At 54.7% G+C, this 16,836-nt stretch overlaps 1 protein-coding gene across 2 annotated transcripts in view; it reads right to left on the reverse strand.

Annotated features, from left to right (window-relative positions):
• Positions 1-16,836, reverse strand: part of RIMS4 (regulating synaptic membrane exocytosis 4) — a 61,154-nt gene that overhangs the window by 5,105 nt on the left and 39,213 nt on the right. For both annotated transcript variants that reach the window (XM_045981776.1, XM_045981777.1), the window contains exons 3-5: positions 2,839-2,951; positions 2,507-2,608; positions 1,886-2,025 (exon numbers count right to left, since the gene is read on the reverse strand). In XM_045981776.1, coding sequence (XP_045837732.1) covers positions 1,886-2,025; positions 2,507-2,608; positions 2,839-2,951 — 355 coding nt within the window. The remainder of the gene's footprint in view (positions 1-1,885; positions 2,026-2,506; positions 2,609-2,838; positions 2,952-16,836) is intronic.

Consider the following 16,836-nt stretch of genomic DNA (forward strand, 5'->3'; position numbering starts at 1 on the left):
GCGGGCAAGGCATCTAACTACCCGGGGTCTCCGAGTTCTTGTTTCTAAATGAAATTACCCCCAGTTTACCTCGCGGATAAGGATCAGAGGAGCGGATGGGAAAGTTCCCTGTGAACTCTTAGCAGCTCCTCTAGCACACGGGAGGGGGAGAAGAGAAGAATGTGAGCCCACACCACCATGCACGCACCATGCGATACTGGCCTTAGAGGCCATCTGCCCAACAGCCCTACAAAAACGCTCGTTTCAGTTGTTTCAACTGGGAGAAGCTAAATCACTTGCCCGAGGTGGCCCCCTGGGCAGCTGAGCAGAAGCCCATCTCCAGTGCATGAATGGATTCATTTAAACTGGAGTTATGGGCTCAGCTGTGTTCCCCCAAATCCACGTCAAAGCCCTAGCCCCCAGAGTGCGACCCTGATTTGGAGACCAGGCCTTAGATTCAAATGAGGCCATTAGGGTGACCCTAATCCAGTCCCGCTGGAGTTGTAGGAGATCAGGACACATGGAGAGGCCACAGGGGTGCACGTGTGCAGAGCAAAGAGACCACGCGAGGACCCACAGAGGGAAGGTGGCCGTCTGCGGGCCAAACAGAGAGGTCTTGGGAGAAATCAAATACCTTGGTCTCGGGCTCCTAACTCCAGAACCGCGAGAAATTTCTATTGTGTGAGCCACCCAGTCGCTGGCACTTTGCCACAGCAGCCCTTGCACACTACCACAACTAGCATTTGGACCTCGCGTATGGTGCCGGTGGGTCTGTCCTGCTCTGGCGGCGGTCAGAGCGCTCTGCTCCGCAGCAAGGACCCCTTCGGCCATCTGTCGCCCCACCCCCTCCACATCCTTCTCCGTTCTCCCGGGCTTCTCTAAAGACGCCCAGGCCAGAAGGCACGAGCTTCCTCTCGCGGACCAGATGTGGCTCCTGGGTGGTCTTCTGGGGTCTGACATTGTAGTTACGTGCCTCTAGCCTAGAAGACTTTCCCCAAGCTTTTCTGACGGGGACATACAGTAAGAGCTTCACAGTGTCACGTGGCACGGACACAGGATTCCCAAAGGAAGCAAGTGCCTCACCAGCGACCACTTGTCTCCCGAAGAACAATAAACGTTTCCTTTCTCAGGCCGGCCCATTAAACAAACAAGCAAACAAACGTGTTGAGAGCCACTACATGGATTTCACAGCTCAACGGATGGGTCTTAAGCCTCACGTTGAAAAATTCTGCCCCAGACAGGGGCTTCCCAGTGGGGCGGAAGTCCCACTATCTCGGCCACTTGTAGCGCCCTGGGCCTGCCCTCGTTTGCTCTGCCCGCCCCGGTTAGAAGCAGGCAAGGAGGCACCGGCTTGAGGTGCCCAAGCGGTGGCTCTGAGACGGTGGACACACGGTTCCCACAGCGTCCGACTGGGCCCTGCCGACGCCCGCGATGGGCGGCTACTTCCAGTTCCTCGTCTGAGTCAGCCCGAGGATCTCCTAACGACCAGCGGACCACTCGCTTCTCTGGCCCCTCACTGCCTCCCCGTGGATGATCTCTGTGCTCCAGGCCGAGCCCCGGCTTCCAGAGCCGGCCGCATTGACGTGAACAACAAGAACGATGGCAGCAGCCACGCAGCACGCTCCCTATGGGCCAGACTTCCACTTCTCTCGCACAAAGTACACTCGTCACTGTCACAGTGATGTTCCCTGGAGGTAAACAGGCACCCCCCCCCACCCCGGCCATCTTACAGAGGAAACAGCAGAGGCTCAGAAAGGAACCGGCTCCCAGCTGTACTGCGGAGCTCAGACCAACCACAGTGCTCCACTCCCTCCAGCTGGGGCCCTCCAGGACCCTCCCCTCCTCCCAGGAGTGCTCCCTGCTCTCTCGGGAACTGCGCACACACCCCCACCCCAGGGCCCCTCACCTGCAGGACTTTGCCCTGGGGGCTCTCAGGAAACAGCAGCACCTGGTTATACAGCGGGTCCAGTGACTTGCGAGCGACTTTGGTCTTCTTCTTGGCAATGCAGACGCCGTTCTCCAGCAGGTAGGCCTTGATGTAGGCCGCTGAGGACAGAGGCCAGGAGATGACTTCCAATCGCGCCCCCAAATGGTGGGCCCGTGGCACAGCAGAAGGACGCTGCCTACTCACAGACGGCCCCCCTCTGAGGTGGGTAGGCAGCCACAGGGGTGCAGCCTGCGTTGGGCAGTTGCCTGCACTGACCTCTTCCTTCTCCCAGTCCCTGATTTGCTCGCCCCTTCCCCAGCTTCCACACTCATCACGGACACATCGCTCGGCCTGACTGTGCCAAGGCTGTCCTCCAGAAGCTCAAACCAGTGGAGGAAACCAGTAAGGTCAATCGACAATCTCAAGTACATCCTCAGAACAAACCCTAAACCACTAGTCCCATGTGAGTCACTGGAGTTGGGACAAAGGGGTCCCCCTGTAGTTGGGCCCAATTTTCTCTCTTCTAGACCCAAATACTCTTCAGGACCTCCTCCCCGACATCCCACCCCTGCCTTGCCGAAAGAAGGGCAGTCCCCATACCTGGCAGTGTCTTGGAGCCTGGCTTGGCCGTCAGTCCCCGAGCCTGGATAATGTCCACTTCGAGCTGGCCATTCCGCTCCTGCAAGCCGATCTCCACGTCCCCTGCAAGAGGCCCCAAGCAAAGCGACTGGGAAGTAGCTTAGAAGCTCGCCCAAGGGTTCAGCCCCTCATGAAACCCCCTTCCCCTGCTCCCAGCCCAAACAAGACCAGAAACAACTCGGACTGCTTGAGGGCCTGGCAGGTGGGACCGGGCTCTAAGCTGGGTGCTCAGTGGATGCAGCCATGGTAGAGGGAGCGAGGGGAAAGACCTGGAACGGTCTCGGGGCACTCACCCATGGGCGTGGTGGCCAGGGTCTGGCGGCCCACAAACTGCGCCGGCCCCATGCTGCCGAGGAAGTCGCTGAACTGCGCGTCTGACGCCAGGCAAACTCCCCCGTAGTTAAGGCTGCGAGAAAGAAGGAGGCGACAAAACAAAATGTTCCCCAGCGCTGACTGGGGACTCTGATGACTCAGGCGGTCACCTCCAGAGCTCCTCTCAGTCCCCAGGGATTCTGCCCATAGCCACCGCCCGGCCGCGGGCAGACCTCTGTCCTCTCTCTCCCTCGTTCCATGTTCGTGGCCCTAACATCTCCACGTCGACTTTGAAACTCTAGTTCTTACCTTTTGTATCCTGTACCATCCCCTCACTTCTCCTCACCAAGCCTCAGGCCTTCTCCTCACCAAGCCTCAGGCTCCACCTCCGTGAAATGGGTCTGATGATACCTGCCTCTTGGGGTGGTTGTAAGACGCGTGGGAGGGGATGCTGTCAGGGCCTGGCTCCCGTGGCTGAGCGCCACGGTGCTCACTGTGTGGCCCAGGGACCATCAGCAGTGCCCAGGAGCTAATCAGGAAGAGATCTGCACCCCACTCCTCCACTACCTGCTGAATCAGCCTGCCTTCTAACAAGAGCCCCGGCAGACCTATCTGTACCTGATAATTTGAGATGCAAAGGACCCGTGGCTCGGCCTCAGCGGCCTGCATTTGTTGCTGTTATGGGGCTGCCCAAAGGCCACTGCCCTTTCTGTTAGGAATGAGACCTCAAATCTTCTTTGAAGAACCGCCCTCCCCAAGGCACCAATTCCCATGGAACAGAGCAGAGCAGGCCCCAAGGCCCCGGTGTGAGCTCAGCCTGGCCAATCAGTACATTCCTTCCCTTGGCCAGTGCTGGCTCAGAGAGCTGTGTGTGGCCCAATTCAGGTGATAGGAATCTGGTTAGGAAGCTTCCTGTGAACTGTGGGGAGTGAGAAGCTCTCTTTTCCCACCAGACTCAAACCTCAGACAGAAGACTGGAGCCATCTCACTACCATCCGGAACCCAAAGGAGGAAGCCATCAGACAGGCAGAAGGCCTTGTGTGAGCTCCTGGATCAAGCTCTACCTGAAGCAAGATACTTTATCTCTTTTCTGGTTACATAAGTCAATAACAACTATTATTATTACAAATTATGATTATTTTGCTTCAGCCCATTTTAATTATAGTTTTTCTCCCTCATTTCTGAAATGGGAATAATAATGTTCCCATTTCCTAGGTCTGTTGTATTAAATGAGATGAGTACTGTTATCTTTAGGAGCAAAGCACTGGCAGCCCACTTCCTCATCTGACCCTCACTCCAACCCCAAGAGGCTGGTGGCTCAAATTTACCATCACTATTCAGATGAGGAGGCGGAGGTCCTACTCCGCCTAAAGCCACAGAGCTCAGAATATAACACTTCCAAGGCCAAGCCCTGGTGACTTTCCACCTGGGCAGGTCCCAAGAACACTAGTGGACTTTTAACAAGTGCCTATGGTGTGCCAGGCTGCCCAGCAGCAGCCAGGGAGGTCTCTGAGCAGGAGGAGGAAACCACTTTGGGGCCTCGGGGGCACAGCATGCTTGGTTCACTGCCGGAGAGCACCCCCCACCCCCGCCAACCAAAGCTCCCCTCTTCGGAAACCTGCTGGGATCTCAACCTGAAGGAGCAAGATGAGCTTCCAAGAGCTTCCAAGGAAGGTGGGTCTTGGGGATGCACTCCACACATGTGCCCCTCCTGCTTCTGAACCACCGGTGCCTTTCCCGAGAGACAAGACCCTGTACAACAGGAACCCACCATTTTGCTGGGGGAAATGTGTTGCTCCTAAAGAAATGACCAAAGAGGACAATATAACGAGACACACCCAGTCCCCGACCCACCTACTTCGTTCAGGCTGGGTACCCCAGTCCCGAGGGCTTACTGTGTGCCAGCACCCCTCAGGGCTCCAGGGCTTATATCAATTCCTGTCCTCAGGGCCATGCCCTCTGGTGTGACTTCTGCAGTGGTTCTAGGGAAACGGGCATGATTTTATTGAGCTAACATCAAGGATGTTGGGGTTCAGCGAGGGAAAGCCACTCGCCTACAGTCACACAGTAAGAGGATGGAGAGGCAGACTTAGAACCCAAGTCGGCCTGTGGAAGACACCTTTCAGGCAGCTGTCATAGCATACAACACCCTCCCCTTGTCCAGGACTGGTCCCAGGATGTGGGGTAGGCTCCCAGAAGCCCGGTATGCCTTTCAGAGTGTGGTGAAGGCTCTCCTCATCTCTTCCTTCGGGAGAGGCATCTCAGTCTGTCTCCCAGCCTTGTAACCAAGGGTGGCCCCTGTGAGCTGAAGGGGTACGGGCCCCTTCCAGGCCCATCCCCCATTCCATCCGTTGTGCCAGTCTCAGCCTATCGACAGTAACGCCCTAGGCTAGAAATGTCTGGAGCTCTCACCTGAGCCCTCGCGTGCCTGCCACAGACCTCCCCCCTCTCCAAACCAGTGTGAGGACTGGACCCACCCTTGGGGTTCTTACTAAGATGGCAAGATGCATCAAGCACCAGGGAACTTTGTTGTTGTAAGCAACAATCATCAGGGAACTTATTATAAATAAAGGCTTATTACCTACAAGACCTGGGAAACCGCACGGCACACCTGGGGCTACACAGAGTGGTCGTGGGAAGGGGAAAAGGGGGCACGAGAGAGCGCACGGACCGGGGTTCTGCTTTTGTGGGGGTCCAGGGTGGGTGCCTAGGGGTTCGGGGCTCACTCTTCAGTGGTGAATTTAAAACATAAGAGCAGGAATTTAAAGCACGGGAAGAGAAAAGACAAGTGGCCCAAATGGCCAGTTATCGAAATCAGTCAAGATCTCTAAAACAAAAGAGCCTCAACCGTGGAGGAGGTGGCCCGGCTCTTTGTGTGGCTGACAAATTTGTTTGCCTCTTTGAAATGAACGCCTCAGCAGTCAGAGCTGAAGTCGGGCACTGGCATTATAGAAGAAGAGACAAAACCAAACCAAACCAAACCTGCCAGGGCTCACTAGGACGCCATCTCACACCCATTGAAATGGCTACTATCGAAAACAAAATAAAATTAAGAAAACAAAATAACAAGTGTTGGCAAGGATGTGGGGAAATTAGAATCCTTTGCACTGTTGGTGGGAATGTAAAATGGTACAACCGCTCTGTAAAACAGGATGGCAGTTCCTCAAAAAATTAAAAATAGAATTACCATATGATCCAGCAATTCCACTTCTGGGCGTATGCCAAGGAAACTGAAGGCAGGGTGTCTGAGACACATTTGTACACCCTTGTTCATGGAAGCGTCATCTGCACTAGCCAGAAGGTGGAGACAACCCAAGTGTCCATCAGAGGACGAAGGGTCTATACATACGATGCACTCTGATTCGGCCTGAACAAGGAAAGGCATTGTGACACATTTTACAAATGTGTAAAGATTGTAATGATGAGTCCTGAAGATGTCATGCCAAACACAGTAAGTTAGTCACAAAAGGGTAAACACTAGATGTTTCCACCGATAGGAGATATTCGAGCAGTCAAATTCAGAGACTGAAGGACAGTTGCCTGGGGCTTGGGGGTGGGGGAGAGGGAAGAATAAAGAGTTCAGGTTTTCTGGCGACAGAGTTCACTTTAACAAGATGAAGAGTTCTGGGAGGTAGATGATGGCGATGATCACACAATGTGACTGCTTAATGCCACCGAACCAACACACTTAAAAATCATGATGACAGGGGCGCCTGGGTGGCTTAGCCAGTGAAGCATCTGACTCCCGATTTTGGCTCAGGTCATGGTCTCAGGGTCGTGAGATTGAGCCCGGTGCTGGACGAGGAGGCTGCTTAAGATCCTCTCCCTCTGCCTCTCCCCAAAACCCCTCCTCTCTTAAAAAAAAAAAAAAGTATTATAACGATGGGTGAAGGGGAGGGGGTGGCTCAGGTTTCCAGCCATGGAACCATGAGTCCCAGGCAGAGCTGTCCCACCGCTATGCTGTAGGCCTGAAACCAACGTAACGTGTGTCATCTCTACTTCAATGAGAAAAACTGTTACAAGGTTGGTATCCGGTGTATTTGACCACAATTTGGAACCTCATATACCTTCTCTCCTCCCCCATCAGGGACCCTAATGACCGTGAGGCCACAAGAAAAAGGGAGCCTGGGCCCAACGACCAGAAACACCTGCACTGAAATTGACATGAACCAGAAATGAACGTTGTCATTCAGTCATCGACTAGAAAGGCCAGTTATGGTAACTGGCTTTACTTAAATACAGGCAGGGCCCCTCTCCCCTGGGCAGAGCGGACGGATCCACGGCTTAGACACCTGACCCAAGCTCACACAAAAACTCTCTGGGAAACAAGAAAAGAGAATCCCAGAGACTGAAAGTCATGAGGACCGAGCCCTGTGCGTGGCCCTCCCCAGGAGCCCTGAACGAGCCCCCCAGGCCTCACTGCTCATGCTCCTCTCTCACCCATGGGCGGCACCTGAGTGGCGTGCCAGGAACTTCTCTCTCTACACAAGTTATTGGCAGGCTTGATGGCGGAATGATAATTCGACACCGTAGCCTGACTATCTTTCCTGTTTGTGATCTACCATCCCTGCCGCCCTCTTCCATTCAGGCAATAGCCTCAGATGAGTGATGAACCAGTAGAAGGCAATGAACAAGCCCGTCAGATTCTTGGCCTTTGAGCTGCAAATCCAAGAAGAAACAGACTTAGAGGGATACATGCAAAAACCAGGCTGTTCTGTCCCAGATACACAGCAACTCCCCAGGCCCAGGGAGCAGCGGAAGTCAGGGAGGAGGGGAGAGTGGGGATGCTGGAGGGTCTTCAGGGAGCGCCTGGGTCCCTGGACCGGGCTGGTGGTGCTGAGACCCACTGGGAACCCCCACACAGGCCTGAGGCATCTGAAAGCAGAGGGGACTTGTGCCCATCCTTCCTATTGGGTGGAGCTAAGAAAAGGGCATGATGCTTTGCAGAAATGGCTGCCTGGTGTCTTGTTAGGTGAACCTGTGACTCTGAGGCTGTGTGTGTCCCTCCAAGCCCAAGAGAAGCACATGTTCCTGGCACATCTGAGAGAGGGCCAAACGAAGACAGGCAGAGGAGTACTGAATCCAAGCAGTCCGGCTTCTGAATCTATTATCTCAGCAATTATGCAACAGTCTCACAGAGAGAGTATGGGGGAAACAACTTAAATATCGAGGGACAGAAATGTGTATCTATTATTCTTGCAAAGATCCTTAATTAACATCAAAGCTAAGACCTAGACTCTCATGACTGGTGACATGGGCCTTCCTCCTCGGCCCTGTCTCCCTCTCACCCCGTGCTCCTGGCCATCTGTGGGGTCCAGGCTCCCTTTGTAAGGAGAGTCTGGGCTCCAGAAGCCCAAGAAATAGTGGTGCCTCTTGAGCTCCAAGTCACTGAAAGGCCCAGCCTCCCAGGCAGAGCGAGGCTTCTGCGGCCTGAAATTGAAAGTTCCCTCCAACATCACCATTGTCTGCTCCTCGGTTCCTGGTGGGATTGTGAGCAGACAATGGGGAACTGGCAGGCCTGGTAATTAGCGGTAATTGTTTATAATATCTGGGCGGCTGCCTGATTTCCCATCCCAGGGTGCCTCGCCGGCTGCCAAGGAACCAGGCAGACGCCCCAGAAGCCCTGAACGGGTTATCACATCCTCCGTGGGGTTGGAGGAAGGAAGAAGGGATAGTGGCAGGTTCCTGCTGGCCAGAGAGTCGACTGTATCAGAGATCTCACTCCACCTCGGGGTCTTCCCTGGAGTAAGACAATAGGCAGAGGACACAAAGTCCAAGCTGGTTCTCGTCACCGGTTGCCTGCTTGCTCTGTGATCTCTGGCAAGCTGCTGGCATCTCTGTGCTTAAATTGTCTCATGTGCACACAAGACCACTCCCACCTCCTTCCTGGACAGTGTGCAGTGATGCTACCCGTGGGTGCCTGTGCTAGATCAGCTTTAAAAGTTTCAAAAATCTCTGCTCATACGGTCCATTCGCAAAGGGGTGGGAGAGAGTCTGCTGAATTAAATACCATACACATGCCAGCTCTTGAACCACGTCTTGTATGTAGTAGGACCTCAATAAATGTTCTCTGCCAGGGGCACCTGGGTGGCTCAGTGGGTTAAAGCCTCTGCCTTCGGCTCAGGTCATGATCCCAGGGTCCTGGGATCGAGCCCCACATGAGGCTCTCTGCTCAGCAGGGAGCCTGCTTCCCCTACCCTCTCTCTGCCTGCAACTCTGCCTACTTGTGATCTCTGTCAAATAAATAAATAAAATCTTAAAAAAAAAAATGTTCCCTGACAAACCCTTCAGCTGGTCCCAAACTGGGAAAATACAGTGACTGAGACTGGAGTCTGGCCTGAAACAGACCTTGGATTCCAGTGCTGTGCAACCTGGGGTAAGTTTTGTAACCACTCTGAGCTGCTGTTTCCTCATGGATGCAATGGGGATAAACTGGGATCACTTTACTGGGTTGTGGGGAGAGTGAGCGAGAAGGCGCAGGCAAGGCACTCGGCACGGGCCCCAGCACACGATGAATGCGGGGTGAATGAATGCAGCCTCTGCTCTCGGCCCTGGGAGGACCTCTCCATGGTACTTTCATGGCACCTCTGACTCCAGACCTGTTTGGAATTGCAGCATCTGGATGCCTAAGACCAAGGCCAGGCTCTGAGGAGGTGTGTGTGCTGGGGGGGGGGGGGTGAGGGGAGGATGGATAGGGGAAAATGGAGGAGGGCCGCAGCAGCTGGGTCCCCCCCAGGACACACACCAGCCGCATGGGTAGAGGCACAGGCCTGAAACAGGATTACAACCCATGGGCCGCTGGCCTTTTATTTTGTGTTAATGGTGAAACAAGATATCCTGCATTTCAAATCTTGTTAGTTTTGTTTGCAGAACTGAAATCCATTTGTCTTTTATTATTAACCCCTGAGCTCCGTTTGGCCGGAGCTCTGTTTGGATTTTCTGTGCTCTTGACAGTTAAAGAACTAACTGGGTTACTTGGGGGTTGACTCTTCTCTTTTCCGGATGGATCACCGATGTCAACTGCACCCGAAATTAAAAGGCTGCACAGCCCTCGTGGTGATTACAGGTTATGTGGCTCTGAAAGGTTTTAGTGGTTTACGGGTTTGCTGTTCTCCCATTCACTGTCTGCCCCCATGTTTCCTCCCATCCGTCCGCCCTCCCACAGACCCGCGGAGCCTCCACTACACTCATTTGCTATCATGCAAACTAGACATTCCTAAAAATCACTCTGCAGGGCAAAAATCCTCCCAGAAGAAATCACGGAGCTTTTGGGGGAAAACAGGGTTAGGGGCACAACAGCCAAACACTATGTCAGTATCATGTACACACACACACACACACACACACACACACACACACACAAGAGGAACATAGTAAAAACAGTCTTTAAACACATTAAATGGTCAAGAAATGCATACAGACTACAATAAATATGGTGCTTTACCGAGGCAATGACCTAAAAGTTTGCTTGTGGAAATGAGTGTCGGAAGGATCGCAGCCCACGAGCCGCTGTGAAGTGGCGGAGGAGGGCTGTCTGAGATGGGGAAGAGAGCTGTAAGGCCCAGTGTGCACGGGACAGAGGGCAGGGGGCAGGAGCCGTGGGAGCAGGGAGCAGCTCGAGGGCTGTATGGGGTGCTCCCACGTGGGTGCTATTTTCAGCGTTCCCCTCGTGTTTCTCAGAATGAAACACACCTGAGCAAAAGCGAAATCTGTATTGTGCTCAAATTATTCCCTAATACTTCAAGTGTGTTGGAACAAATGCACATTTTCAAAACAAGCGGTGTCGCAGAATTGGCTGTGTGCCAGGAGACACAGAATCCACAATCCCAACTCCAGCTTCTCAAGCACCCAGATGTTTCCACACCTGACCCCAAGCACATTGAGTGTGGCTCGTGGGCCTGATGCCAGGGATTTGACTTTTTAATTTATCCAATAAATAACAGAATGGGAAACCAAGGCATAGAAATGTTACATAACCCCAAGATCACTCTGCTAGAAACTGGCAGTCTGGCTCCAGAGTGCAACTGCTTAACCACTCTGCTCTGCTGTATCTACATGCCCCAGGGAGAGCGTCCCCTTGCCCAGAGCCGAGCCCCGGGGTCTGCAGTCTGGGCTCCAGGTGGGTCAGGCAGGCCTGGATTGGGAGCCCGCCCCCCCCTCCACGCCACCCTGATCCCCAGCTTGTAGCTGTAGAGATACATTCTTCACCTCTCTGAATCCAGGTTTCCGTTTTGGTGAGGCAGGAATAAACGACAGGGTACCCTTCAGTGCCGTTGTAAGGACTAAGCAAGATGAACTTCTGAGAACTCAATCTGGCACAGCCAAATGCGCCGTAAATACTAGTGTTTACAAAACGGAACAAAACAAACCCCCGTGTCTCCTAGCCCACAGCTCCAGCTAGTCCCGGTCCATCCTTCAGGCACGAACCATTACAGAGTGGAGGTGGGCAAGGGAAAGGGGGTCCCAGGTACCCACTGGACCTCTGGGGCCTTTGGTGACTAGGGAAACATAGACTTGGCAAAAACATGACCCCAAGCCCAGGTGAGGTGGCCACGCACCAGTTCCTATACCCTGCTTTCCAGGGCTGTGGGCAAAGTGACCCAGATGTCAGTGACCCAGACACCTCAGGACAAGGGACAGAGGGAAGGAGGACGAGAGACTTTGGGAGCTGGCTTCAAGACTTCTGGGACCCAGAGAAGATGCTGAGGCTGTGATTCCGTGTGATGGGGGTTAAGGAGGGGTGGGAAGGAGTGGAATGTGGGGGTGCTTCTGCTCATAGCCCCTACCCATTACCCATCAAAATTTGCAAAATATCACCTGTAGGCCAGGTCCTAGGCTGGGCAGCACTGAACTAGATACACCCGTGACCATTAATGACCAAGTGGAGGGTGCCATGGGGGGCAGAACAGACCGTGGAAGCTGCTGATGCAGCCAGAGGAATGGTTGACCTTGCCGTTCACCCTCCTCTGCCCACTCCCAGGGCAGACATTACTAATCAACCTCCACACTCCTGCCAAGGCTGGACAAGGCTCCGGAATCCTTCTCTGCACAGCATTCCAGGCAGCCACTATCAATTAGCTGGAGCTGGTGCCGGAGATGAAGCCTATGTGCCAGTTCTGAGCTGAGATCTGGAGGAGGAATGAGTCAGAGGGTGGAGAGGGAGGAGAGGTGGGAAAGGCAGTGCCAGGTAGAGGAAGCGAAGGCCGAAGCGAAGACCGGCAAGGGAGACGGAGGGAAGTGCAAGACGTTCAGGGCGCTGGAGCAGGGGGCACACGGTCGGGGCCTGGGGGAGGCTGGCAGGGATCAGCAGAAGTAAGCGCTGGGTGACACACTGCGGAGTCTCGACTGAAAGGGAGACTTGCGAGCATCCAGGCAAGAATGATGAGTGGCCTCACTGGGGGGTGGGAGGGAGAGAAATGGATGAGTCAAAGATAGTTAGGAATAAACTGGAAGAGCCCAACGGGGGGCTGGATATGGAAATGGAAAGTGAGAGGGGAAGCCACCAGGGAGAACCCCAGGTTTCTGGTTTGGGCAACCAGGAGGAGCCAGTCGCGCTGTTTGCTCCTTCCCCACCATCCTCCCTCCTGACCCTCCCCTCATCCCTGCTCATGGACTCTTTCTCTCTCGGACTCTCACTGCCAGTCAGTCCCTGCACCCCTCCTGCCTCTAGCAAGCACTGTGCTGCAGGGAGGGTAGCAGAGTCCCCAGAACGCAGCCACCAATCTGTAAGGAAGGAGGGTCAACTGTGACTAATTCGGCTACGAATTAGTCCCCCTACAGCTGGGGGACAGCTCTCAGGTGCACGGTCCACCTGGCTCCCAGAGTCCCTATAAGGATCAAGCTCTAGCCGGCAGTGGCAGCTCGCTTCTTAAAGCCCATGCTTCTGGATGCCTGCTCTGCTCGGCGCCTCTCACATGCTCCTCCACCATGGTTTTCTGGAATCATCTCCAAGTGAATGACTCGCACTCAAATCCACTTCTCGGGTTTGGTTCTGGGGAACCCAAACTGTAGCAGTCACCGAGGGAGCAGCTCAGGATTCAGGGGGTGTGTGGGAAGGCGCTGTTCTCGTGGTCCTTTCCCGGGGGCTTGAACCCCCGCCCTTGATCTGGGAGAGACGGCAGTGCTGGAGGGGGGTGGGGAGCTCGGCTCTCCCGAACCCAGAGCTGCTCCTTCTGTCCTTAACATAGAGAACTCCAATTTTTCCACCGGGCAGAAAGGGGCTCTGGGAACGAAAGCCCCTCCCCAGCCCCAGGACACAGACCAGGATCAGTCCGACCTGCTGAGATCTCTGGAGGGAAAAGATGAAGGGACTCCCTGAGCCACCACACCACCCTGAAGTGTCCGCCTCGCGAAATCTTGATGAATGCAACCATTAAATGAAGGAAAAGAGTGAAGTGTAAAGATTAAGGGCAGATTCCAAGGCCCAGGTTTGGAGCCTCGCATTTGAAGCCACTTACTGGATGAGTGACCTTGGGCATGTTAATTAACCTCTTTTGGCTTCTGTGTCCTCATCCGTAAAATGGGGACATTCGCAGTCTTGGCGTTATCAGGCTGTTGTGAGGATTAAACAGGCCAACATATATAAAAGCACTTTGCACAGTGTCTGCCCAGAGCAAGTGCCCGGTAAGGGACAGCTCTAGAACATGACTCCCACTGCCACGGCCTCTCAGCCTCCACGTGCACACAAGCCCCCGGGAGAGCTTGTAAAGCTTCAGCTTCCAACTCAGGAGGTCCGGGGTGGAGCCAGAGACCTGCATTTCTAACCAGCTCCCAGGGGATGCCGCTGATGCCGGACTGGGGGCCGCACTGGGAACAGCAAAGGCTGACGTCACCACCAGCTACCACCACGCAGCCTGGAGCCCAAGGAGCTTCAGTGACAGAGTGGCCCCGCCCATACGCACCCCATCCCTAGCCCAGAAACCTGGAGAGGATGCAGGGTTTCCAAGGTTCTCTACGCCTGTCCTTGACAGCTCTCAACTCACTGCGAGTTCTCGGTCAGTGCCAGGCAGGGCCTCCCAGGTGTCCAGCCCAACTGTCTAGCACACCATAGGCACTCAGTCGCATTTGCTGGAAGAAAAACCCCTGCGCCCACTTGCAGGAATACACACGCCAGTGAGCCAGGGCATAGGCAGACAGGTCCAGCAGTGCCAGGGGCTGTGGGCTCATGGGGGCTGCTCCAGCCCGCTGGCTCGGCGTAAGCCTCAGCTGGGCTGGCAGGAGCCCAAGGGGAGGACAGTCACACCCCCTCCTATTTCAGAGCCTGGCATCTGGGTCCCACCAGTACCCAAAATACCTCCAGAACAAGGAGGAGGCCGGCCACAGCTCCACGTCCCCCCGTCCTTTCTATGCCCCTTCCTTGCCCTGGTGTTAGGTGGAGTGGTGGAGCCTGGCTGGGCTCCATCAAGGCTCAGACCCTTTCCAAAGGGCAAGAATCTCCCCTCTGCTGGAGCTGGTACCCTCCAACCCACCCGATCCTTCCTCAGCTGGGCTCCAGATAGCCACCCAAACCTTCTGACCATCCTAAATGTTACAGCCAACATCAAGGCCGTGCTTGCTCTGTGCTAAGTACTTTACAGACACAGCTGCATCTGGGGCAGCCCCTGTATCCAGCAAGATACAGCTGGACACAAGGAGCAAAACACCCAACTAACAGGGGCAAACCAACGAGGAACAACAAGAATCCCAGCCAACAACGACAGACTAATAGTGCGGGCTACTGCCAGCCTCCGTCCTAAGCGGCCATACCTGTGTTAATTCATGGAAGCCACACGACAACGCTGAGAGTAGTCTCTGCATGCTATTACTGTCCCCTTTCCACAGATGAAGGAACTGGGCTCACAGAGGGGAAGTAACTTCCCCAAAGTCACACAGCTACTAGGAAGCAGAAATAAGGCACTAACCAGGCCTGTCTGACTCTAGGGTCCAGGTTTGGACTCTAACTCGGACTTTCTGGTCCCTTAAAACACATTGTAACAAATGACACAGAGCCACCTCCCAAGCACCTGTCCTGTGCAGACATCGGCTCATTTCTCCTTCACGACACCCTCCTGTGCTGCTGTTCTTGGACAAGTCACGGGGCTTCTCGGAGCCATCCGTAAAATGGGGCTCTGGGTTTCACCTCCTGATCTTACTCCCCACACCACACCACCCTCCCCCCAAGCTGCCTATGAGACCAACAGACCAGATGTTTCCCAGCCTCCTGACACTTAAGAGGCCAAGAGATGTGCCCAAGGCCACCTGGGGGTCACTGGCAGACCCAGGACTAGGACCCAAACCTCCTGACCCTCTGGAACTCGGCAGAGACCCACTGCTACCCCGAGGCCTACGATACCTTCCTCCAAGTGTTGCTGCCTTGCCAAGTTTCTCAGGTTAAAGAAAACATTTGTTCCCTTCCTCCTCCTCCTCTTCCTCTCCCTTCCGCCTGTCCTCCTCCTCTTCTCGCCCTCCGGAAAGCCTCCCTGGGAGGTGGGTGGAAAAGCAGCATCTGCCAAGGCAAGGCCATTCACAGAGGCCGGAGATGCCCAGTTTAGGAGGGGCTGGGGGCGGGAAGGCTTCCAGCCAGCAGGAACCCCCAGCTGGGAGGTAGCGTCAGGATCAGGAGAAGAGCAGAAGGTGGCGGCCAAGCCCCAGCCCTGGGCCCGCCCTGGTGTCTGCGCCTGGAGAGGCCCCTTAGCCAGTGCTGTCCAACGGCACCGTCTGCGAGGGCAGACATGCTCTATACCCGCGCTGTCCCAAACAGCAGCCACGGGGCACGCGCTGCTGAGCGCTCGGAACATGGCCAGCACAGTGGAGAAACACAATATTTCATTTCATTCCATTTAAATTAATTTACATTTCAATAGCCACATGCCTGGTGTCCACTGTACTGGACCTTCCCCAAACCCCAGCGTCCTCATGAGGGCGACGAGAACCCCCACGACACTGGCTGAGGACAGCTAAGACAAGGGAGCAACGTGCTGCCACGGAATGAGCCCCCCCACCGGGAGCCACGGGACTCGAGTTCCAGACCTGTTAACATGCTCTCTGATCTGGGACAAGCTCCCCAGCCTCTCTGAGTGCCCTGGTCATCTGTACAATGAGAAAGTCACTTGCGAGCCAAGTTTCTTTGCTAAGAATCCATGGATGGGCTCTAGGGGAATGTGGGAACCCGCTGGAATTATGAAAAGAGTATGCTCGTACGGCTGTGTGTGTGCAAGAATGAGTGTGAGTGTGTGTGTGAGAGAATGCGTGTCGCTGCATGTGTGTGTGCGAATGAGTGCGACTCCCTGTGTGTGTGTTACGGTGTAGGTGCACATATTTCTTAGGCGAACGAAGGCCCGAAACTTGCCCAAAACTCTCAAAGAGCCCATAATTGCTGCAAAGATAAGAACCCTCAGTCTAGAACATGTTCCCTCAGGCAGCCCTTAAGAGACGGAGTTCCGAGCTCCACTCCCAGAGGCTCGGACTCAGGGCAGAGGGTTTGCAGTCTGGATCGGGAACAAGTACCCAGGGGGCTACGTACAGTCAGGGGAGAGGGAACACGGGCGAGGACACAGTCCTATCTAGTATTTCGTGGTCTGCCATGTGTGAAAGTCCTTAGCAAGCAGGAATCTGTATCTTTAACAACCAAGCACGATTTAAGAAACGAAGTGTAAAGAGGAAAGAGTAACATCACGATAAAACCCCTCTCGACCCCCCCTTTATTTCTCAACACTGACATTCAGCACTCACATGCCAACACTGTCCTCTGCTCTCTGTAAGTACGAACCCACTGAGTCCTCACAACACCCCCTCTGAGGCCACCAGCATCAGCCGGTTTGACAGATGGGCAAACTGAGGCGCAGAGAAGGACTCGCCCAGGGCCGCACGGTCAGTGTGCTCTGCTGCCCCCTTAGAGCTTGTGTGCTTCATCGCCTCCCTTCTGCAGGCCTGAGGCTGAGCCAGGGCTCCGGAGGGTGTGGCTCGGTCCCTCCCACCCCCACCCCCCACCCTTCACCCCC

This window comes from Meles meles, chromosome 16, assembly GCF_922984935.1.
Source record: "Meles meles chromosome 16, mMelMel3.1 paternal haplotype, whole genome shotgun sequence".
Lineage (NCBI taxonomy): Eukaryota > Metazoa > Chordata > Mammalia > Carnivora > Mustelidae > Meles > Meles meles.